Below are 23,610 nucleotides of genomic sequence, written 5' to 3' on the forward strand. Positions count from 1 at the left end.
AAGAATTTATAGTTCCATCAATAATGGCAAGTCGGCCTGGTACAGACGTATATTTTTGCAGGTCCAGCTCTTCCTTTGAGCTTAGTCGTGTTCGACATTAGCTGCATGACCCTGTGATTTGGACTGGAGCACTGTTAGTTTCTAAACTAGATTCCTCTACATCTGTCCTCACTGGGGTTTTTCTGTGTCTTCTGGACGGTAGTGCCATTCTGTTGAATGTGCTGTCTGTCTGGTCTGTTCTTGAAAGTGATGTTTGTTAGAATATCTCAATTGAAATGAAACTGGTTAGCAAAATGTCACTAGCTATTTCATTCACCTTACCCTGTGTCGATGAATGATTATTTTCGCAAATATATCCTCTCTGATAAGCCAAGGATGGATGGACTACATCACTTCTGTTTGCTTGAAACACCAGCTAAAAAGCTGCAGGACTTTGCACCCTTGATACAAGCCACCTTGCTTACCCATTCCTAACTCAGAATGAGGAGAATTAAAATGCCAAGATGGTGGTGTCATTTAGATATACCAGTGCTCTGGATCCATACACAAATTCTCAAACCTCTTTTTTCAAGTGCAGGTTCTAAGGGAACTAGTGGCTATCCTGACAGCGTTGGGCACAAGGCCATGGCAGTGCAACTGTGTTTGCCAATTTACCAAAAACTGCTCAAGGAGGAAAGGCCTAAAATGCTTATTTAATTAAAAAAAGCAAGATAAACACTGTAAAATAAAATATAGCTTACAAAAATCTCCATCCTACGTGCAGAAGAGAAAGAGGGGGGTGGCTTCTGAGTTGTAGTTGTCAGCACGCCTCCACAATTCATTTCACGGTGTGGAATTGTTACTACTGGATCAACTTAGTTCAGTTCTTTCCGCACAACTGAAAACAATCTGTTCTGTTCATAGGACGCTTGACATTTCAGCATTTGACCCCAAGTCTCTCTGCTTTGTTAGGAATCTTTGGCACGTTAGAAGGTGCACTTAGACTTGTGCCTTGGAACTCACCAGGCTTCTGGAGGTTGGCCATATAGATCCTGGCCAGAGGACTGGTGTGCCAAGTCTTCAGCTTAGAGTCAAACCTCTGGTGTGCAAAGAGCTCATCCACGTCCAAGTGGGTTTTGACCCGGACACCCGCTGCTCGCTGCTTCCACTGGAACAAGTACAGCTGGCGAGAACTCTTCTTCTGGCCCTTCTGATTGGCTAGCTCCAGAGCGGTGAGTCCTTCCTTGTCTCTTGCGTGGATTGGTGCTCCATGTTCCAGCAGTAGCTCGATACACTGGCCATGGCCCATAGCTGCGGCTGCATGCAGTGCAGTTCGCCCCAGAGGTGTTGTATATTTCACACTGGCACCTGAAGGTACAAAAAAGCAGTCAGCCAATTTGGGGTGGGAAAAGAAACTTTGGTAGATATAACACGCCGTGCACATATTGTAACAGCATTTTAGGATTCGTGGTCTGTTGTTGGTGTTCTACTATTGTCACTAAGGTGCTGGAGACCAGCAAGTACGGATCTCATTGTACAATAGGTGCATGACAAAGAACTTGGGTTTTATTTTCATATATTCAACGACGAGCCAGGCATACCACTCTGCAGAAGGAATTTGACTGCATCTTGGTGTCCACGGTGGGCAGCCACATACAGAGCAACTGCCGCCCTTTCAGCAATCCATGAAGTCCGCTGTGGTCCACTCATCCGGGAGGAATTGGGGGTAGCATAGGATGTGTCTGGAGTCACTCCTAGAGCAGATAGCTGGTGGTGTGGAAACAAAGCAAAATACAATAATAAGAAGAATAAATCTTTACATTTAAATTGCTCTTTTCTCAATACTCAAAATACTTATCATAGTAAGTGGGGAGCCACCACTATTGTATAGCACCCACTTGGATGATGTGACAACAGCCATTTTTGTGCCACTACACACACCATCATAAGCTGTTAGGTAGTGAAGTGATGAGAGAGAGACAATTAGAGACGGGATGGTTTGGGACAGAATGACTAGGCTATGGAAGGCAATTTAGCCTGGACATTAGGATACACCCTGGCCTTTACAAAGGATGCCCAGGGATCTTTTATGACCACAGAGAGTCAGAACCTTGGCTTTATGTCTCATCCAAAGGATGCTGCCATTATACAGCACAGTGTCCCGGTCACTACACTGAGGCTTTAGGTTCCATACATAGACCAGAGGGTAAATGCCCCCTGCTGACCCCACCAACACCTCTTTAGCAGCAACCCAATCTTCTCCTAGATCATGGGTGTCGAACTCCAGTCCTGAAGGGCCTCAGCGGCTGCAGGTTTTCATTCTAACCATCTTCTTCATTACTGACCAGCTTTTGCTACTAATGAACTTCTTTTGTATTAATTTTATTTAACTTGATTCAGGCCCCTTTTGTTGTTTCTTTGTTCTTGATTAGCAGCCAAATAATAATGAGACACAAAACAAGCCACCACATGACCTGCTCACCTTTGCCCATCACACAATATCTGAAAGTAAAGAAAGGTGATGGTCTCGGTAAGGTTGATTTCTCAGGTCACTAAAACATTTTGACGGTGCTCTTAGAAAAAAAAGAAAATCAATAGTCTTGGAAATGTCTGCTGTGGCAGAATGAGAGCAGCAACAAGCCATGGAATTAAATAACGAGTTTAATTAACTCGGTTATTTATTAAGAAAGTGATTGGAGTGAAATTGGTTGGAGTTTGAAACCCCAGTTTAGCTGGTCGTCTGTTGGCTCCTTTCACGTCTCATTTCTTCTTGGCTGTCATGTAATGAAGAAAAGAATCAATTGAGTGGACTGAATCCTTAAAAACAGGGCTATTAAAATAAAGGGAAAAGGAGTTCATTAGCAGTGAAAACTGCTTGCTGATTAGGAAAAGGGTTAGAATGAAAACCTAAAGCCACTCCGGCCCTCCAGGCCCACAGTTTTCACCCCTGTCCTAGATAGTCTCCAATCCAAGTAGTGACGAGGCCCAAACATACTTAGCTTCAGGTGGGTGAACTCATCTGAGGTGCACATGGTATGGCGAGACATTTGGAAATTTAGAAAAAGCAAATTCAGTTAAGACCTCCATAAGTCCCCTGCCTACTGACCCAGTGACTATCTCCTGTTTACATATCTTTATTTGGCAGATTTTTTTAAATTTACAGATTCAAGAAGGTCATGCAGCGGTTAGCCTTTCAGCTTCAGAAACTTGGATTCCATTCCCAGGATAGTCTCTGTCTGGGCAAAGTTTGCATGACCTTTCCACTGTGTTGGTCTCTCCATCCCCCAAACAAAAGTGTTTATACGAGTGTGGGTGAGCCAACTGGTACCCCAATCCTGCATTGCACCTGATGTAGTCAGGACAAGCTCCCCTCTAATTTCACTCAAGTAAGAGACCTTAAAAATGTATGAATGGTCAAATTTTCTGGAAAAAGGCACCAAAAACACTAAAGAAGACAGTCCTCTATCTAGACATACCCAAGTTAACCAGTACAACATTCGGGCAGCAGAAATCAGCCACTGTACTATTGGGTACAATGCAAACACCAGCCATGGTTGAGGTGTCAGTCAACATTTATTTGAGTAGAGGGATCTTCCTTATAATTAAAATAAAAACCAAACACATTACACACAGGAAGCATCCCAACAAGGACCTGAAATCGGGCACCATTAAAATGGTGGCACAGAGATGCCATAGGAGAACCATTTTTAGTTTCCAAAAGACCCGTCCACGTGAAGGTTTCAGAAAGAATCTTTATTTATATCTGTAACAGACTCCATACTGTAAATAACCATGAATAGATTTGTAAAATCCCAGTAGGTTCTTGGTTTCAAAATTACTTTTGCTGCATACACAGTACAGTAACACAGGCCAAGTCCAGGTTTTCTTAATCTATTAGTGTCCTTCTAGGTATACCATACATGAATGATTTCATTTTTTTTTCCTACACATTAGGATTTTTTTCAAAGCATAAAGAGGACCAACTTGAAATGCAAATAACCCTTCCCATAATGAAATGGTCCTAATCAATGAGTTTGTTAAATGGTGCGACTCAAACCACCTACACCTGAACACCAGCAAAACCAAGGAGCTGGTGGTGGATTTTAGGAGGCCCAGACCCCTCATGGACTCCGTGATCACCAGAGGTGACTGTGTGCAGATGGTGCAGACCTATAAATACCTGGGAGTGCAGCTGGATGATAAATTACACTGGACTGCCAATACTGATGCTCTGTGTAAGAAAGGACAGAGCCAGTTCTACTTCCTTAGAAGGCTGGCGTCCTTCAACATCTGCAATAAGATGCTGCAGATGTTCTATCAGACGGTTGTGGCAAGCGCCCTCTTCTACGCGTTGGTATGCTGGGGAGGCAGCATTAAGAAGAAAGATGCCTCACGCCTGGAAAAACTGGTGAGGAACACAGGCTCTATTGTTGGCATGGAGCTGGACAGTTTGACATCCCTGGCAGAGCGACGAGCCCTCAGCAGGCTCCTATCAATTATGGAGAATCCACTAAACAGTGTCATCTCCAGACAGAGGAGCAGCTTCAGCGACAGACTGCTGTCACCGTCCTGCTCCACTGACAGACTGAGGAGATCGTTCCTCCCCCAAACTATGTGACTCTTCAATTCCACCCCGGGGGGGGGGGGGGGGGGGGGGGACATTAACATTACACAAAGATATTGTCTGTTTTTTACCTGCATTATTATCAATCTTTAATATTGTTTTTTTTGTATCAGTAAGGTGCTGCTGGAGTATGTGAATTTCCCCTTGCGATTAATAAACTTTATCTATCTATCTATCTATCTATCTAAAGCAAACATCAACATGGAGCCACACAACTCAAGTAAAGAACCACTATTAGTTAGAGAGTGTCTGAGCACGGAGATGGGACAACACTACATTTATTGCTAGAAGGCCACCCTGTCTATGGTACAGCATCCAAATTATTGCAATAATGCAAGTCAGTTAAGTAAAGTGTAAAAATGCTACAACTGAGCTTTCAGTTCATAGCACCAGTGTTCTCATAACACCTCATGGGATGATTGTGAACCACTCCATGGGATTTTGGAGGATTATGGCTACCTGCATGGGTAAATCACTATGGTTATAACCTCCAAACATTTGGAAACAGGCAACCCCTACAGTTGCAGCTCTTAAATACCTACCAGATGGACATCTCCCTCTGCTGCAGCTTTCACTAGCTTCTGGTAGCCATCATAGTGCCACACCTTCAACGTCACTGTCCCACCTGGCACAATGTCATAGAAGCGGAGAGTTGAATCTGAGAGCAAATCTCCTGCAGGGTGAATTAAGAGAGAAAAAACTCAAGTGTGAACATCAAGCCTTGTCATTGTCATACATTCAGTAAGCACACTGCTGTCTTTGGATCATTTCAGTGCCCCACATCCACATGCCGTCTGTTCTCTTGTCCTAATCTCCCTTCAAAGTAAAAGCCCCATGCTCCTGTGTCTATTACAGGCGGTGTACAACATGTGATCGCGTTAGAGTAACATTTTGGTGTACCATGTGAGAAAAACAGCCCTGCCATCACCAACAGCCTCATTGTAGTTAATTGAAATCCTATGTCCTTTGGACCCCCAACTTCTGTCTGCGTGCTATAGAGCCTCTCTTTCCTGTATCTTTCACAGATCCATGCTTTCTTTTCTATCTACAGTCCGGAGTCGTAGTTCTCTCTAATGTGTCTACAGTCCGGAGTCGTAGTTCTCTCTAATGTGTCCGCTCAAAATCCCTGCTCTGCCCTCTGTGTTCCGCTCCACAGCCCCGGTCACCTCGGTCCAGGTAGCACAACCTCTGTAAGTTCATGGGCACTCCGGCCAGCAGCTCCAGGCTCTCTTTGAGCTCTTTGACGGTCGTGTCTCCGCGGCATTTCCGAACGATGAAATCTTCGCCGGTCTCCTCTAGGTGGACCCTAAGACTGGACTGCGGAAAACCTGGTCTGCGTTCTACTTTCGGACTTTTCTTTTGGGTTCTTCTTTCAGTCGAAAAGGCCATTGCCGGGAGCTGCAGCGATGTCGACTATTTTGTTTGGAGTTTCCATAGAAACGAAGTTCGTCCCGCGCTACCACTCTCCACGAAACTGCTGTGCGCTGAATGGATTGTCGTCTCTGAGCATTCGCGTTAGAACTGAGTCGGAGCGCACATTTATCAAATTAATCAGACTCGGGGAAAGGGGGTTAAGAGCCTCACTTTTGTGGTGTCTGATTCTACTCTGAATTCCAGTGATGAAGGACTTCAAAACGAAACAAAAGAAACTTTGTTTAGTGGCGTGATCATACATTGTGGAATAAGATCAGAGGATAAAGACACGGAACGGTGCAAGTTCACCTACATGCAGTGGCGTAGCTCGAGTTCGTGCCGCTCGGGACGGGGCGCTGCTTCAATTTCTGAATATGTTAACCTATTTAAATAGAATATTGAAATGACGTATAGAGGCATAGATTTATTCATATATAAAGAAACAGCAATACTTTTTCACATATATTTATAAGCCACATTAGACAAGAATATAGTATAGATGCACTGATAAGCAGTGTTCTGATTATTAGTTTAATATAATTAGGCCTACGCTGCGAAAAACAGAACCAGAGTAGCAGGGCCGGATTTTCCAATAGGCTAACTAGGCTTCAGCCTAGGGCCTCAAGATCAAGAGGGGCCTACATTCAAATTGTTAGCAAAATTAAAATTACACTATTCTAAAAACAGTGAACACTAAAACACTGAACCGAAAATAAGGAGAAATTCTACGCATATGACTAATAAACAAACATAAAAATGTATTGGTTAAGATCAATGCGTATTACGTATTTTATTATCTCTCATGTAATTTACAAACTTAAAAATGGAAGGTGAAAGGGCCTCATAAGTGGAATAGCCTAGGGCCTCTTTTCATATAAATCCGGCCCTGCAGAGTAGTGTACAAGTGATAAGTGGGGATGTTTTCTGCGCGGGGCAAGAACGCATTCGGATTGGTAACGAAATTATAAATTGTAAATTAGTTGTTAATCTTCCTAGAAATTATTATCGGTGTAATGTTTGTTTATTTTTGTTATTGCCTCATACATTTCAACTGCTGCATCTGATGCCGTCACAGAAGGACAGTCTGAACAATTTTTTTGAAGCATTTGTGGTTAAAAATCAGATCATTTTACATTTCTCATTCATGATGTTTTTCCGAAACCTGCTGCTTACACACGAATTGTACTGAAACTTTTGGCCAATAATGCCGCTCCCAAAAATGTGCCGCCCGGGGCTCCGCCCACCCCTAGCTACGCCACGGCCTACATGGGTCTATAAAGTCGAGCAATTCGAGAACACGTGAGGTTTTTAGGGCAAGCTTCATTCTCAGATAGACGATAGAGAACCCTTAAAACACGGTTTGCTTTAGAAATTGACCCCATCTTAAAGTGTGGTAGTAAACCTAACTTTTTAATTATTTAATGCTCGTTGTACAGTTTGCCATTCAATGACAGGAGGTTAGAGCATTTAGTGTACTGTAATGTTCCGTTTTCCGGGTCACTGCCACTCACGTACAGGACAGTAACTGCTGCTGCGTTCAATGCTAAAATGCTAGCATGCACGAAGTTGCTTTTTGCAAGATAAATTGAGCTATTATTATTATTATTATTATTATTTGATAGATACCTTTATCCAAGTCGACTTACAAAGCAAATATACTTAATAATACGACATAGCACAACAGCACCACGCCGGAACATTATGGAGGACACTACATAAACACATTTTTACAGCTACTGAGCCGACAACACTCCATAGCTCAAGAGAAACACCTGGATGTCATTTTTTTCCTCCGGCTGAACCGTTTTGTCGTGATAACGCGGTTTTGGTTTTTACAATCCAGCTTTTTCGATGCAACATTTGAAAGGCCTTAAAATATAAATCAGTGGTCCTCCACCTGCATACTCGTGCCGCTACTGGTACGTGAAGAAACCAAACAAATCTCTCTATTATAAAAGATAATCGTGAGACAAGACTATTGCCAAGAGATGTTTTCAAGTCCCGCCCTCCTCTCAACCATTTACAGTTAACGCCCCACGCCCACATTCCTCTCACCTCTCATTCGTGTGAATGCTTTTGTCAGACACAGTTCCTGCTCTCTCAGCTCTTATATATTTTTACGTTTTCCTCACTTTAGGTTCCCAATAAAAGAAGACTTATTATGTCCAAATATTATTGAAGAATTTCATCCCAAATGGTTATCAACAGAAAAAATGAGCACACGGGCAATCCTAACACCAGGAAACGATGAAGTCAAACGAGTTAATGTGAAAATTGCCGATCGGTTACACTACACATTGTTTAAATGCATATCAATAAACTACGCTGAAACAGTTGGTGGTGATGGTGCGGAAGATGAAAACGTCAACTTAAAATATCCTGTAGAATATCTACAATCGTTAACACTGTCTGGTCTTCCATGAATTGCTGAATTACTGTTGAAAGAAGGATGTATCGTAAGTGTTATTGCGTAATTTATGTGTGAGTAATGGGCTATGCAATAGGACAAGATTAGTTGTATTCAAAATTGGTCGAACAATTCTGACATGTAAAATTTTAACAGGCGACATCTTGCCTGAAGAAGGGGCCTGAGTTGCCTCGAAAGCTTACATATTGTAATCTTTCTAGTTAGCCAATAAAAGGTGTCATTTTGCTTGGCTTTTCTCTAACAGGCGACAAGAAAGGTAATGTAGTACATCGTCCGCAGAAAACATTAGACACCAAAGGAGATCTTGATATACCATTCGTATTAAAACGTTTATAATTTCCCATTAAAATAGCTTTTGCTATAACAATTAACAAATCACAGGGACAAACATTCGAAAAAGTCAGTTTATTTATTAGAGAGAAAAATGATATTCATTCACGGGCAGTTATACGGTGCGTTGTCACGATGTAAGTCCAAACATGGAATCAAACTTCAATGCGATATTGACAAAAAGTTAATTTTTATAGTAAAAGTTTTACAGTAAAAGTGTTAGTTTAAAAAGTGTTAATTGTGTGTTACTTTCAAAGCCAAACACAACGAAAATGTATAACGCAACGAATACCTCTAACGCAACATGAAACATCCATCCATTTTCCAACCCGCTGAATCCAAACACAGGCTCACGGGGGTGTATCTGTAGCCAATCCCAACCAACACAGGGCGCAAGGCAGGAACCAATCCTGGGCAGGGCGCCAACCCACCACAGGACACACACACACACACCAAGTACACACCAGGGCCTGCATGTCTTTGGACTGTGGGAGGAAACCCACGCAGACACGGGGAGAACATGCAAACTCCACGCAGGGAGGACCCAGGAAGCGAACCCAGGTCTCCTAACTGCGAGGCAGCAGCGCTACCACTGCGCCAAATGAGACATAATTTTCTTTAAATTAATTACATTTTTACTATAGTTAATTACTCGCTGTAATGTAAAATAGCTAGTTCTATTATGCATATGTAACAATTCCCGTGAAAATAACAATGTTAAATTGTACGTCCACTTCCCCATCCGCAAGCGGCAGATCTGCGAAGTGGCTACCCGGGGTTGGTGACCGAAGCGAGCAGGGGGCAGAGCCCCTCAGTTTTATTTACTCACATTTAAGAACAATACAGTGTTAATGAAAGTACTGTACATAATAAGAGATAGAAGGACAACAAAGTTACGAAATGATACCATCATAAGCATACTGCATATAGGCACGTTTAAACAAAAACAAATAAACACACTAGAAAGCGAATTAAAAGGTGTGTTTTAGGTCAACATTTTAAAATAGTAGTAGAAGGAGCAGCTCAAACATTGGCTGCTCATTGGGGCAGCTACTGCGAAGGCACGACCCCCTTTAAATTCTAATCGGGATCGAAGCACATACCTGACTTGGTGATGTTATAATAAACCTGGTGGTGGAATTGGGGCCAAATCATTTAAAAGTTTAAAAATAAAAAGTAGTACTTTAAAATGAACCCTTAACCAAACTGGGTAGCAATGAAGGGAAGCTAAACATGGAGTGATATGAATAATAATCTCGTCGCAGGAATCTATACTAACTGAAGACGTACCAACGATCATCGGCTAATGCCATACACAAAGCATTATAATAATCTAAATGAGAAGATATAAATGCGTGGATTACTTTCTCTTAATTGGAAAATGATCGTATTGGTTTACATTTTAGAGATTATTGTAAAATGGAAAAGCTGCTTTGAAGACAGAGTTAACTTGTTTGTCAAATATGAGGTCCGGAACAAAAAGTCGCCCTGAGAATTAGTGTGTGGTACCCGAGGGATCCCAAAAAAAGTGACAACCTTGAGTAAAAACATTGACAGAGAAAGAGCGTTGGTGAAAGTCGCACTGTGCAGGAGAATGAGCAAGACGCTGATTAAGTTGCAATCAGGTTTGACAGATATGCAGGTTTTCTAACAAACTGGGCTAGTTAGAATACAGTAAGAATAAAACGTGGATTAGGCGGGGTGTGACTTCTCACATAATATATCAGCCGTGAAAAAGTCAAACGTTTTAAAGAACTGCACCCTTCTTCATCAGTCGCCACCTTGTCTCAGACCCATGGCTCACGAAAATCCTCTTTTTTTAAAATGCCAGCTACAAACACGGGTATGCGGACTAACTGTAAAGCTCCCTTTTCGAATAGCGATGATCCATTTAAATTGTTTCTACGTTGGAAAAACAACGTACCTTGTTGTACTTACTGGAAACTCGACGTAAAGGTTCACAACAATGTTCAGCTGAAGATCTGTTTGTACTCTAAAACTTAAACTTTTTTCCCGGATATTCTCGCCACTAAACAAAAAGCACGTCTGCATTATGGACAAAAGAAGCGACTGAGCTGGCCGAGATTTCCCCATAAGTACGTCAGCACTACCTTGTGCATATAGCCTGTTCATCTTCAAATTGGACATCGCACACATCTCTCAAAGTTAAATCTATCAGGAACGGAATCCTAATTGTAAACGATGTCGGCGGCACACACTCCCTGTTTTTGTAGTGAATACTCACTTATTCGCCATATAGTTTTGGTTTTACAGTCTCCCCTAATCTCCTAATAGCATTATTTGTAATAATAAGAGAATGGGTAAAATTATACTACAATACATCTTTTGTGGTCTCTGATATTATTTTGCTCACATGCAGACTTATTTTGATCAAATGGAAAAATCCAAATCCACTATAACTTAATGGGAAAGTGATTTTTTTTTATTATTATTATTAGCTAAAAGAAAATGCAATTTTTCCCATGAGGAACTCTGCAACGCTGTTTTCAGGACTTGGCATGAATTCATTAAATCTAAAATTGTCTGCTGAGCCTCTGCCTCAGTTCTGTTCTTCTTTTGATTTTTGAAGTGTGTGAGGAACTGTTTCATAAGGGGCCTTTTGGTCATTTGGCTTTCTGAACTTTAGGGGTGGGGTATTGATTGTCCATCCATCCATCCATTATTCAACCCGCTATATCCTAACTACAAGATCACGGGGGTCTGCTGAAGCCAGTCCCAGCCAACACAGGGCACAAGGCAGGAAACAAACCCCGGGCAGGGTGCCAGCCCACCGCGCACACACACACACACTCCAAGCACACACTAGGGTGCCAATGCACCTAACCTGCATGTCTTTGGACTGTGGGAGGAAACCAGAGTACCCAGAGGAAACCCACGCAGGGAGGACCCGGGAAGGGTCTCCTAACTGCGAGGCAGCACCGCTACCACTGCGACACCCTGCCGCCCGGTATTGATTGTAATTTTTGTAATTCCTAACATTATTCTTCAGGAGTGTTTGTATTGACTGTTTTTCATTGACTGAGTTGTTTTTGTACTTACTGAATCATAATCTTTAAGCTTAGTGTAACTCAAAAAGTTAAATAATTGCAACCCAAATGTGGTGGTGGTCATTCAATAAACATGACCTACGTTTCATTTTATTAAAGGAATAATCCATCCATCCATCTATTTTCCAACTCGCTGAATCCGAACACAGGGTCACGGGGGTCTGCTGGAGCCAATCCCAGCCAACACAGGGCACAAGGCAGGAACCAATCCCGGGCTGGGTGCCAACCCACCACAAGATAAAGGAATAATCCATCCAAAAAATGTTATTATTTTATATGTTACTTACCTTATGTGTTTTGTGGTGATGGCAAAGCAAAATTTTTAATTTCATGCTTTTGTGGAGAATGAAGATAAAAAAGTGTGATATACAGTAATAGAGACCAATGGTGAACACTGCTGTACAATGGATAGATAGATAGATAGATAGATAGATAGATAGATAGATAGATAGATAGATAGATAGATAGATAGATAGATAGATAGATACTTTATTAATCCCAAGGGGAAATTCACATTCTCCAGCAGCAGCATACTGATACAATAAACAATATTAAATTAAAGATTGACAATAATGCAGGCAAAAAACAGACAATAACTTTGTATAATGTTAAATGTTAACGTTTACCCCCCGGGTGGAATTGAAGAGTCGCATAGTTTGGGGGAGGAACGATCTCCTCAGTCTGTCAGTGGAGCAGGACAGTGACAGCAGTCTGTCGCTGAAGCTGCTCCTCTGTCTGGAGATGATACTATTTAGTGGATGCAGTGGATTCTCCATGATTGATAGGAGCCTGCTGAGCGCCCGTCGCTCTGCCACAGATGTTAAACTGTCCAGTTTTAAACTGTGACAGTTTAAACTGTCCAATGGCAAAGGAGATGAAAAATCTCACGTTGCTCACGTCACATGATTCACTTTTCAGTTAAGCAGTTACTCACAACTTGCACTACACCCTGCCTTTTTTGGTTAAAAAATAACTAGATACTTAGGGAAAAAAATAGCACATATCATAAACAGAAACCCCAGTCACGTAATGAAGACAGGACTCTTAGCCAATGAATGAGGGGGAGAGGTGGACTTTCAATTCAAAAGCTCAGCATCATATAACTGTGTTTCCTGTTTATGATGTGTGCTGGTTTTTCCTGAAGTGTTGCTTTAACAATATTTAGCAAAAAATGTGTGTGCTTTCCATGTTGTGAACAGAAAACTGTATTTTTATGGACATTTGTCATATTGCTTGCTGATATACAGCACTGGCCACTATTGGCTTCCATTATATCATACATTTTTTTTTATCTTCGTTATCAATAAAAACATGAGATTTTTTTTTCTGGCTATCATTACAAATCACATGGGGTAAGTAACATATAAAAATATCATTTTTGGATGGAGTATTCATCTTATACTATCTGCAATATTGCTGACAGATATTGCTATTTCAAAATCTGTATTTTTTGGTAGGTTCTAGAGTCACAGCCATCCCTTTATGCATTTTCTGTAGCAGTTCTTTCCTCTCCTGAGCTATGGAAATTACAGCTTATGTTAGCAATGCAAGACACAAGGCCTGAACCGACAGTAAATGGGCCAAAAATAATCCAAAAAGCAGACACATACCCTGTGTGCAATACAGCAAGCCCATGGAGACAGTTTGCACAAATGACAGAAACATCCATCTGCTATCAGCGGAGACGTTTGAGAGCCTATCCTTGGAGCATTCAACATAAGACAGGAACCAACCTTGGGTTGAGTGATGAGAAGTAAGCCTTCACAAGGAAAAATCTATTATTCATTTCAAAATCCTGTTAAAAACACATCTCTTCAATGAGTATTATTCATTTTCTTGTATGTAATTTCTATTGTCTTGTTAATGTTTTTATTGAATTGTAAAGTGTCTTTGAATGTATGAAAGCGCTAGATAAATGAACTTATTATTATTATAATTATTATTAAGTACCTCCAGTTAGAATTCACATATCTACCATCTGACACTCAACCTGTTTGAAGTAGTAGGCAGCACTGTGGGCAAGGCAGGGACAAGCCCTGCATAAGGTGTCAACTGATTTTTGGGACCCCCACAATTACCCACACATCCCCAAGGCTCTCACATTCAGCTAATTTAGACCGGCCAGTTAACTAAACATGCATCTTTGGGATGTAGTAGTATTGTCACCTGTACAGGGTGTGGAGAAATTCATACTTGCACGTCTAGCCCATATTCAACACACTAGTGCCATGAGAGAAAAACTAAGGTAGACATGAGGAGAATGTACAAACACCACACACAGAGTGAATCCGGAATTTAGACCTGGGAAAGAGCAATGCTAACCACTTGGACATTTGAGCTTGAAATACTTCAGCTTAATAACAGAAAAAACAGCAGACATGAAATTGCTTCACTGGCTTTCTACAAAGTAGACACAGCTGTAACTCATAACCCTCAAAATCCAGAATAGAAACTGCTGTGATGCACAAGAATCAAGTTAATTGATGCATGTTTGGCATTTCCACTAAAAAATAACTTCTTCTTCTTCTTTTGGCTGATCCCGTTAGGGGTTGCCACAGCAGATCATCTTCTTCCATATCTTTCTGTCCTCTGCATCTTGTTCTGTTACACCCATCACCTGCATGTCCTCTCTCACCACATCCATAAACATTCGCTTAGGCCTTCCTCTTTTCCTCTTCCCTGGCAGCTCTATCCTTAGCATCCTTCTCCCAATATACCCAGCATCTCTCCTCTGCACATGTCCAAACCAACGCAATCTCGCCTCTCTGACTTTGTCTCCCAATCGTCCAACTTGAGCTGACCCTCTAATGTATTCATTTTTAATCCTGTCCATCCTTGTCACACCCAATACAAATCTTAGCATCTTTAACTCTGCTGCCTCCAGCTCTGTCTCCTGCTTTCTGGTCAGTGCCACCGTCTCCAATCCATATAACATAGCTGGTCTCACTACCATCCTGTAGACCTTCCCTTTCATTCTTGCTGATACCCGTCTGTCACAAATTACTCCTGACACTCTTCTCCACCCATTCCACCCTGCCTGCACTCTCTTTTTCACCTCTCTTCCACAATCCCCATTACTCTGTACTGTTGATCCCAAGTATTTAAACTCATTCACCTTTGCTAACTCTACTCCCTGCATCCTCACCATTCCACTGACCTCCCTCTCATTTACACACATGTATTCTGTCTTGTTCCTACTGACCTTCATTCCTCTCCTCTCAAGATCATATCTCCACCTCTCCAGGGTCTCCTCAACCTGTTCCCTACTATCGCTACAGATCACAATGTCATCAGCAAACATCATAGTCCACGGGGACTCCTGTCTAATCTCATCTGTCAACCTGTCCATCACCACTGCAAATAAGAAAGGGCTCAGAGCCGATCCCTGATGTAATCCCACCTGCACCTTGAATGCATCCGTCACTCCTACCACAGACCTCACCACTGTCACACTTCCCTCGTACATATCATGTACAACTCTTACGTACTTCTCTGCCACTCCTGACTTCCTCATACAATACCACAACTCCTCTCGATACACCCTGTCATATGCTTTCTCCAGGTCTACAAAAATGCAATGCAACTCCTTCTGGCCTTCTCTAAACTTCTCCATCAACATCCTCAGAGCAAACATTGCATCTGTGGTGTTCTTTCTTGGCATGAAGCCATACTGCTGCACACTAATCACCTCCCTTCTTAATCTAGCTTCCACTACTCTTTCCCATAACTTCATGCTGTGACTCATCAATTTTATTCCCCTGTAGTTACTGCAGTCCTGCACATACCCCTTATTCTTAAATATCGGCACCAGTACACTTCTTCTGCACTCTTCAGGCATCCTCTCACTTTCCAAGATTCCATTAAACAATCTGGTTAAAAACTCCACTGCCATCTCTCCTAAACACCTCCATGCTTCCACAGGTATGTCATCTGGACCAAGGGCCGTTCCATTTTCATCCTCTTTATAGCTGCCCTTACTTCCTCCTTGCTAATCCATCGCACTTCCTGATTCACTATCTCCACATCATCCAACCTCTTCTCTCTCTCGTTCTCTTCATTCATCAGCCTCTCAAAGTACTCTTTCCATCTGCTCAACACACCCTCCTCGCTTGTGAGTATGTTTCCATCTTTATCCTTTATCACCTGCTGCACATATTTCCCAGCTCGGTCCCTCTATCTAGCCAATCGGTACAGGTCCTTTTCTCCCTTCTTAGTGTCCATCCTCTCATACAACTCATCATACGCCTTTTCTTTAGCCTTCGCCACCTCTCTCTTCACCTTGCGCCTTATCTCCTTGTACTCTTGTCTACTTTCTGCATCTCTCTGACTATCCCACTTCTTCTTTGCCATCATCTTCCTCTGTATACTCTCATGTATTTCCTCATTCCACCACCAGGTTTCCTTTTCCTCTTTCCTCTTTCCAGATGTCACGCCAAGCACCCTTCTTGCTGTCACCCATACTACATCTGCTGTAGTTTCCCAGCTGTCTGGTAACTCTTCACTGCCACCCAGTGCCTGTCTCACCTCCTCCATAACCTCAACCTTGCAGTCTTCCTTTTTCAACTTCCACCGTTTGATTCTTGGCTCTGCCCTCACTCTCTTCCTCTTCTTTATCTCCAACGTCATCCTACAGACCTACATCCTATGCTGCTTAACTACACTTTCCCCTGCCACCACTTTGCAGTCTTCAATTTCCTTCAGATCAACTCTTCTGCATAGGATGTAATCTACCTGTGTGTATCTTCCTCCACTCTTGTATGTAACTCTATGTTCCTCCCTCTTCTTAAAATATGTATTCACCACAGCCATGTCCATCCTTTTAGCAAAATTCACTATCCTCTGACCTTCTTCATTCCTCTCCTTGACACCATACCTACCCATCACCTCCTCGTCTCCACTGTTCCCATCACCAATATGCCCTTTGAAGTCCGCTCCAATCATCACTTTCTGTCCCTTGGGTACACTGTTCATCACTTCATCCAACTCACTCCAAAAATCTTCTTTCTCACTCATTGCACACCCAACGTGCGGTGCATATGCACTAACAACATTCATCATCACACCTCCAATTTCCAGCTTCATAATCATTACTCTGCCTGATACTCTTTTCACCTCCAAAACACTCTTGACATACTGTTCCTTCAGAATAACTCCTACCCTATTTCTCCTCCCATCCACACCATGATAGAACAATTTGAATCCACCTCCAATCCACTTGGCCTTACGCCCCTTACATTTAGTTTCTTGCACACACAATATAACAACCTTCCTTCTCTTGATCATATCTGCTAACTCTCTCCCCTTACCAGTCATACTGCCAACATTCAAATTTCCTACCCTCAGTTCCACTCTCTTTACTTTCCTCCTCTCCTCCTGCCTCCGGACACGTCTCCCCCCCCTTCTTCTTCTTCTTCTTCTTCTTTGGCCAACAGTAGCCCAATTTCTGCCAGCACCCTGTTGGCTAACAGTACTGATGGCAGTTGTTGTTAATCCAGGGCTTGACCAATCCGGTATGGAAATTTTATTGTTATCCACATATTGATTTGGCAAAATTTTACACCGGATGCCCTTCCTGACGTAACCCTCCCCATTTATCTGGGCTTGGGACGAAGAAACACACTGGTTTGTGCATCCCCTGTGGCTGGGTTTTCCAATAGAAAATAAAACTAATGATGGCTAATTTACATACTGTAGCTATATTAAAATACTTACTGACCCAGATTAACTCAAAGTTTAGCGAATCTAAAACTGAAAATCAAGAAATGTGATAAGAAGTGTGGAATAAATTGGCCCAGTTTATTAAAAATGTACTGTCATCTCCTAAAAGTCTGGGTGACCCAATTTAATTGTCCTGTCATTTTTCTTATCAGTGTTGTGCTGATGATACACAACTATACCTGTAGTTCCACACAAAGAACCACATGATATGAGCTAGAATCTCTGCATGTCTCACTGATATTGCAACCTACTGTAGGTGAAGGAGTACCATCATCTGTCTATCCAGCACCCCATCTCTGTTCAGCTTGGGTCATTATCGCCAACACCCACCAAGTCTGAACACAACCTTGGTGTGAGGATCAATGACCAGCTATCCTTCAGGGATCATGTTGCTATAGTCTCTTGATCTTGCAGTCTCACTCTATACAATATCTTCAAGATTAGACCATAACTGAAGAAGCGGGCAGCACAACCCCTGGTCCAGACTTTGGTCTTGTCATGTCTGGGCTACTGCAACTCTCTGTTGGCAGGAGTAACAGGATGTGTCAGCATACCACTGTAGATTATTCAGTATGCATCAGCACATCTGGTGTTCAACCAGCCAAGGTGGGCACACATCACTTCATTCTTCAGATCACTACATTGGGTCCATGTAGAGCCATGTATTAAGTTTGAATCCTTGATGCTTGCCTATAGATTAGTCAATGGATCAGCACTTTTATATATACAAGGAGGGACTTGTGAGGTCATATGCTCCTTCTCAACAACTCAAATCTGCTCATGAATGGTGTCTGGTGATGCCACCTCTGAATGGGGTTAAATCTATATCCAGACTCTTTTCATGTGTATCTCCTAGCTGGTGGAGCAAGCTGCCCACCCCTGTTTAGACTTCTGACTCCCTCAATGTGTTTTAATGTTTGGAGACTCTCTTGGTTGGTGATCTTCTGTCTAACTGACATTAACTATTAGTATTTTGAAACCTAGGAGTTGTAACTAAATTGTATTTTGTTCTGAGCTCTTCACTTACGGTGATCAATTTTGTACCCTTGCCCTGTAACACTTGCACCCAAACAGTCCCCCAGACTAATGTCTGCTCGATTAGGTTGACCTCTTTTACAAGTCTTTAAGTGTCTCCTAATTAAATAAAGGAAAATGTAAATGTAGTTATAAAATTGTACACCACTTTGTGAAATTGTGACTACAAAGGTGTTATATAAAGCAAAAGCTATTTTAGGATAACAATGTTTTGAAAGCCAGCAGTGTTGTCTGGTCAGCTTGAGGGGGGATCTACAGAGGCAGTGACTTCATCATTTTATACAGACTGATATTTATTAATGCCTAGGAAAAGTTAAGCCATAAAAACAGCCAGTCATGTTAGGTCAAGTGTGTCCTCTTCATAACACATCCATGTTATCTTTCAAAAGAAAAAGACTCTTGTCAGCTTTGTTTCCAAAATAAAAACCATCAGCAAACACTAGGACAATCCCACATTTTAGAAGTAGGGACAACTTCACAATCGAGGTGAAAGAACTGAAGAAAGAATGGCACAATGCAGATATGAATGAGAAAGAGGGTGGAATGTCACTTGGTACTCATTTCTAGTCAATAACCCATCCAGATTGTGCACCACTGTTAGCTCAAACAGAATCTCTCCCTGGTGGCCAGTGCATATCACTCAGGCTTTTATAGGCATGCCATGTGCTAGGTACCTTCAGTCACTCGTATTTGCACAAATGCTTCAGCAATTCAGGCAGATCCAACCAGTCGATTGCCATGCGGTGCACAATATGTTTTTGGATGGTCTGTCGACAGAGGGTCTGCAGTGAGGGAACTGAAATGAAAGAATAAGAGACTGTTATATTATACAGGACAGGGTAACATTGTTTGAATGAACAAAAGTTCTGTTTAATTTTATTGTATGAGCTGGGTGAAATCAACACCTTATAAGATCCTGGGTAATTTTACAAAGAGAGGGACAGATGAGGCATTAGCTGGACACAAACAACCCTCAACACATGGCAGAAAGGATACTCACAGCCATACTCCACCTGAATGATGTGCACACTTTTGGTTGCTGCAAACACATCCACTACAGCATAAAGTGGCTCCTTGGTAGGAATTCCCTTGGCGCTTGCCCCCATGTCTTCCCCATTGATTATAATGTGCATGTCCGCAGTCTCCTGCCCTTTGGGAACATACATCACCCCAATCCTACTCCTGCGGGCAGTTGGTGGTAATGTATTGCTTTTGTAGAGGTCATCCAGGATGTGGCTAAATCTTCCAGGCCGACTGCGCCCCACCAGCTTGTCTCGAGGAATTCGTATATTCTCCACATGAAGGTAGGCATCTGTGAAGAAGCTTTTAGAATTGCGGCTAGCTACAGGACTCAAATCTTCACCATCATCTTCTGAAAGCACCCTGTTATGATTTCTGGTGATGGCAAAGATCCAGCTCTGTCCCATGCTTACTAAATCTGGGAGAGAGTACTCCGGAACTGCCTCCAAAGCTCTGGGATCATGACTAGTTAGTCCCATTCGTAAATGACCACACCAGCCTAGCTCTTTATCTTCAATCTCCACCAGAAAGATTTCCCCAGGAGCCAAGGGGCACTTGCTAAAGCAGATTCCATCGGCGAAGCTCTGGATTCGTGTGGCACGTGTGCCCATCTTGTCAATCTTCACATTGGCTCCGTGAATTTGGTGAAACTCCATAAACTGACCACAAACTGCAGCCATCACGCAGGCCCTGCCAATTCTCTCTCTCGTTCTCTGGCCTGTGCCTGTTGCTATTTTTGACTGGGACCCCAGCTGACTAGCTGTTGCCTGCCTGTCACTTTTGATGAGACGCCCAGCCCACCCCCCACCAATGTTTTCCTCTGTGGCTATACAGACCCTCAGTGATGAAAGAGATTGGGCAGCACTTTGTATGTTTGGCTGAAATGAGTTGCCCTTTTCAAAAAATGCTGATCTTGACAAAATAATGACAGGTGTTTATATGAAAGGTGGGGGGGGGGGGGGGGGGGGGGGGGGGGGTGCATAACCCTTGTGTCTGCCTGTCTGTGTAGGCTTTTCTCAAACATCACAAATATGTCTGCATTAGGCTCATTGGTGACTTTACTGTAGATTGGGTGAATGAATGAGTACATACAGTAAGTGGACTCTGCAGTGGACTGCTACTCCATTCCAGGGTTTGTTTCTGCCTTTTGCTCAGGGTAATCAGGGTAGGCTCCTACCTCTGCAACCTTGAATTCAATAAGTGGGTGATGAAAATAAATGGCTGGCAAAACCTCTGGAAATCAGAAGGGATTATCCCATTTTAAAACACATTTCTGCTACATAACAGTTACAGTGAAAAAAATATATATTACAGCTCAACAAAGATGAAATAGCTTCCACTAGAGGGCAGAGCAGTAGGGCAGGTGCCTCCAGAGCCTGGAGTTCAAATCACTGCTTGTTTGTTGTCTCTGTGGAGTCTCCATGCCCTCTCTGTTTCTGTGAGCTTTTCTTTACGTAGTGCAGTTTTTTTTCTCCCTCACAGACGTGCATGTTAGGCTAACTGATGACTCTTCACCGCCCTTGTGAGGGTGTGTATAACAGACTGCCAGCCACCCTGTTTACCTTCCTTGTGCCAAATACTGCCTGGCTAGGTTCATATTGCATTAGATAGGTAGATCTGCCTGTCATTTTAATAATTTGCTTTTTCCTGGGTCAAGTTTGTCTGGAGCTGGAGCCCATTCTTGTAGTGACAAGTTCAAAGTACAAACCCCCAATGGGGCTTATTTAGAGCCATCAGACAAAGTAAAATCTAGTTGAACAATGGAAAGACACTGTGGGAAGCAAAGCAGACCTGGGTCCAAGCATGCCGAGTCCACAATGCTGTCCACCAACTGTGGTTTTACATGAATAAACATGAAATGCATAACGTTCTCAAACACAGTTAATACAACTCAAGGTCGCATGGTGCCAGAACCTGTCCTAGCGACATTAGGCCAAACCCTGGAAAGAACGACAATCCATCTTAGGACCCACTCATGCACACACCTACACTCAAACTGGGCCAATTTGGAAACACCAGTCAACCTATCAGCACATCAGTGGCATATAGGAGGTTTGAAACTGACAGAAAGTACAAACAAAAACATACATAAAGAGCACACATTTTATTCATTTGCATCTGTCAATAAAAAATTAGTGAACAGCCCCACAATACAAAAGTTTACTTCTTAACACCTCTGGTACTTCTCTACCTGTCCATTTTTTGAACTTGGGTGATTCATTACATTGTAAGTTGAAGTACCAAAAGACAACAAATGCAGGGTGGGAAGAGGCGACAAGGTCGAGGTTTGAATGCAGGTTACCGAGAGAAACAGAAGTGCGAAAACCATCCCAGAGCAAACCCTCTCCTTCCCTCATTCTCATTTTGGCAAATCTTTTGTGGAACTTAACTCTGCCCTGTGAAAACTTGGGGTGCCCTCTGTCAACTTCTTGACAGCTGGGCTTTTATAAAACAATAATAATACATTTAATAATAATACATTTTATTTATTTGTAGGCGCCTTTCTAAACACTCAAGGACACTGAACAATAGATAAAACACAGATTATAAACAAAACTAAAATACAAAAATTAAAATCAGACAGAGCAATTGTAATCAAAGAGAAAAAGCAGTCTTAAACAAATGAGTTTTAAGTTTAGATTTGAAAAGTGAAAATGATTCAATATTTCTAAGCTCAGGTGGTAGTGAGTTCCAAAGCTGAGGAGCACAGCATTCAGTTGGTGGTAAATGGACGAAGGGGACAGTCAAGTCGATGGAGGAAGAGGATCTAAGGGTACGGGAGGGAATGGCAACATGGAGGAGGTCAGACAGATATGGAGGGGCGAGGTTGTGGAGAACCTTAAAAGTTAACAGAAGAATTTTGGATTGAATGCGGAACTAAACTGGAAGCCAATGAAGCTGCTGCAAGACGAGAGTGATATGGTGAATAGAGGGGGTTCTAGTAATGATACGGGCAGCTGAATTCTGGACCAGTTGAAGCTTATAAAGAGATTTGCGAGAAAGACCAAAGAAAAGGGAATTGCAATAATCGAGATGATAAGTGACAAGGCTATGAAGAAGGATAGCAGTGGTGTGGGGGGGGGGGGGGGGGGGTGAATACGATTTATGTTACGCAAGTGGAAATATGCAAACCGGGAGATGTTACTGATGTGGGACTGAAAAGATAAAGTACTGTCAAGGATGACATCCAGACTCTTAACCTGTGGGGAAGGGGAGACAGAGGAATTATCAATAACAAATGAAAAATGATCAGTTTTGGATAATGCTGATTTTGTACCAATGAGGAGAACCTCAGTTTTGTCACTATTTAATTTAAGAAAATTTGAAGAAAACCAGGATTTGATTTCTGCTATGCAATCAATAAGTGATGAGGGTGGGAAGGAAGCAGTAGGTTTGCTAGTGAGATAGAGCTGGGTGTTATCAGCATAACAGTGGAAGCTAATGTTATATTTATGAAAGATATTGCCGAGGGGAAGGAGGTAAATAATGAAAAGGAGGGGCCGCAGGACAGAGCCCACCCAAAGTAACAGTGGTGGGTTGGGATGTGAAAGTTTTAAGCTGAACAAACTGAGTGCGGCCTGAGAGGTAGGATCTGAACCAATCTAGTGGAGTGTGGGTAATGCCAATCGAAGATAATCTATTGAGAAGAGTAGTGTGACAAATAGCGTCAAAGGCTGCACTCAGATCAAGGAGGATGAGAATAGTAATTAAACCAGAATCAGCTGCCAGAAGGAGGTCATTAGTAATTTTTATAAGTGCCGTTTCTGTACTGTGGAGGGGACGAAAACCAGACTGGAACTGTTCATACAGATTATTTTGAGATAAATGAGAATGAAGTTGAATAGCCACTATTTTTTCAAGAATTTTGGAAATGAAGGGTAGATTAGAAATAGGACGAAAATTACTGAAATTAGTCGGATCTGCACCAGGTTTTTTCAGTATTGGGGTTATTGCAGCTGTTTTAAAAGATGAAGGAACAGTACCAGTAGTGAGAG

The 23,610-nt window shown here is 42.3% G+C and overlaps 2 protein-coding genes across 2 annotated transcripts; both read right to left on the reverse strand.

The window, feature by feature from the left end:
• Positions 1-872: 872 nt before the first annotated feature.
• On the reverse strand, positions 873-6,025 carry LOC114658597 (ankyrin repeat domain-containing protein 60-like). The gene is made up of 4 exons (XM_028810620.2): positions 5,770-6,025; positions 5,146-5,276; positions 1,581-1,746; positions 873-1,347 (listed from the first exon to the last, which is right to left on the reverse strand). Exons 1-4 carry the CDS (start codon positions 5,990-5,992, stop codon positions 917-919), a joined length of 951 nt encoding a protein of 316 aa, XP_028666453.1. The 5' UTR covers positions 5,993-6,025; the 3' UTR covers positions 873-916.
• Positions 6,026-18,870: 12,845 nt separating this feature from the next.
• neurl2 (neuralized E3 ubiquitin protein ligase 2) lies at positions 18,871-20,324 on the reverse strand. The gene is made up of 2 exons (XM_028810621.2): positions 19,596-20,324; positions 18,871-19,391 (listed from the first exon to the last, which is right to left on the reverse strand). Exons 1-2 carry the CDS (start codon positions 20,293-20,295, stop codon positions 19,276-19,278), a joined length of 816 nt encoding a protein of 271 aa, XP_028666454.1. The 5' UTR covers positions 20,296-20,324; the 3' UTR covers positions 18,871-19,275.
• Positions 20,325-23,610: the final 3,286 nt, after the last annotated feature.

Source organism: Erpetoichthys calabaricus, chromosome 10 (assembly GCF_900747795.2).
Source record: "Erpetoichthys calabaricus chromosome 10, fErpCal1.3, whole genome shotgun sequence".
NCBI lineage: Eukaryota > Metazoa > Chordata > Cladistia > Polypteriformes > Polypteridae > Erpetoichthys > Erpetoichthys calabaricus.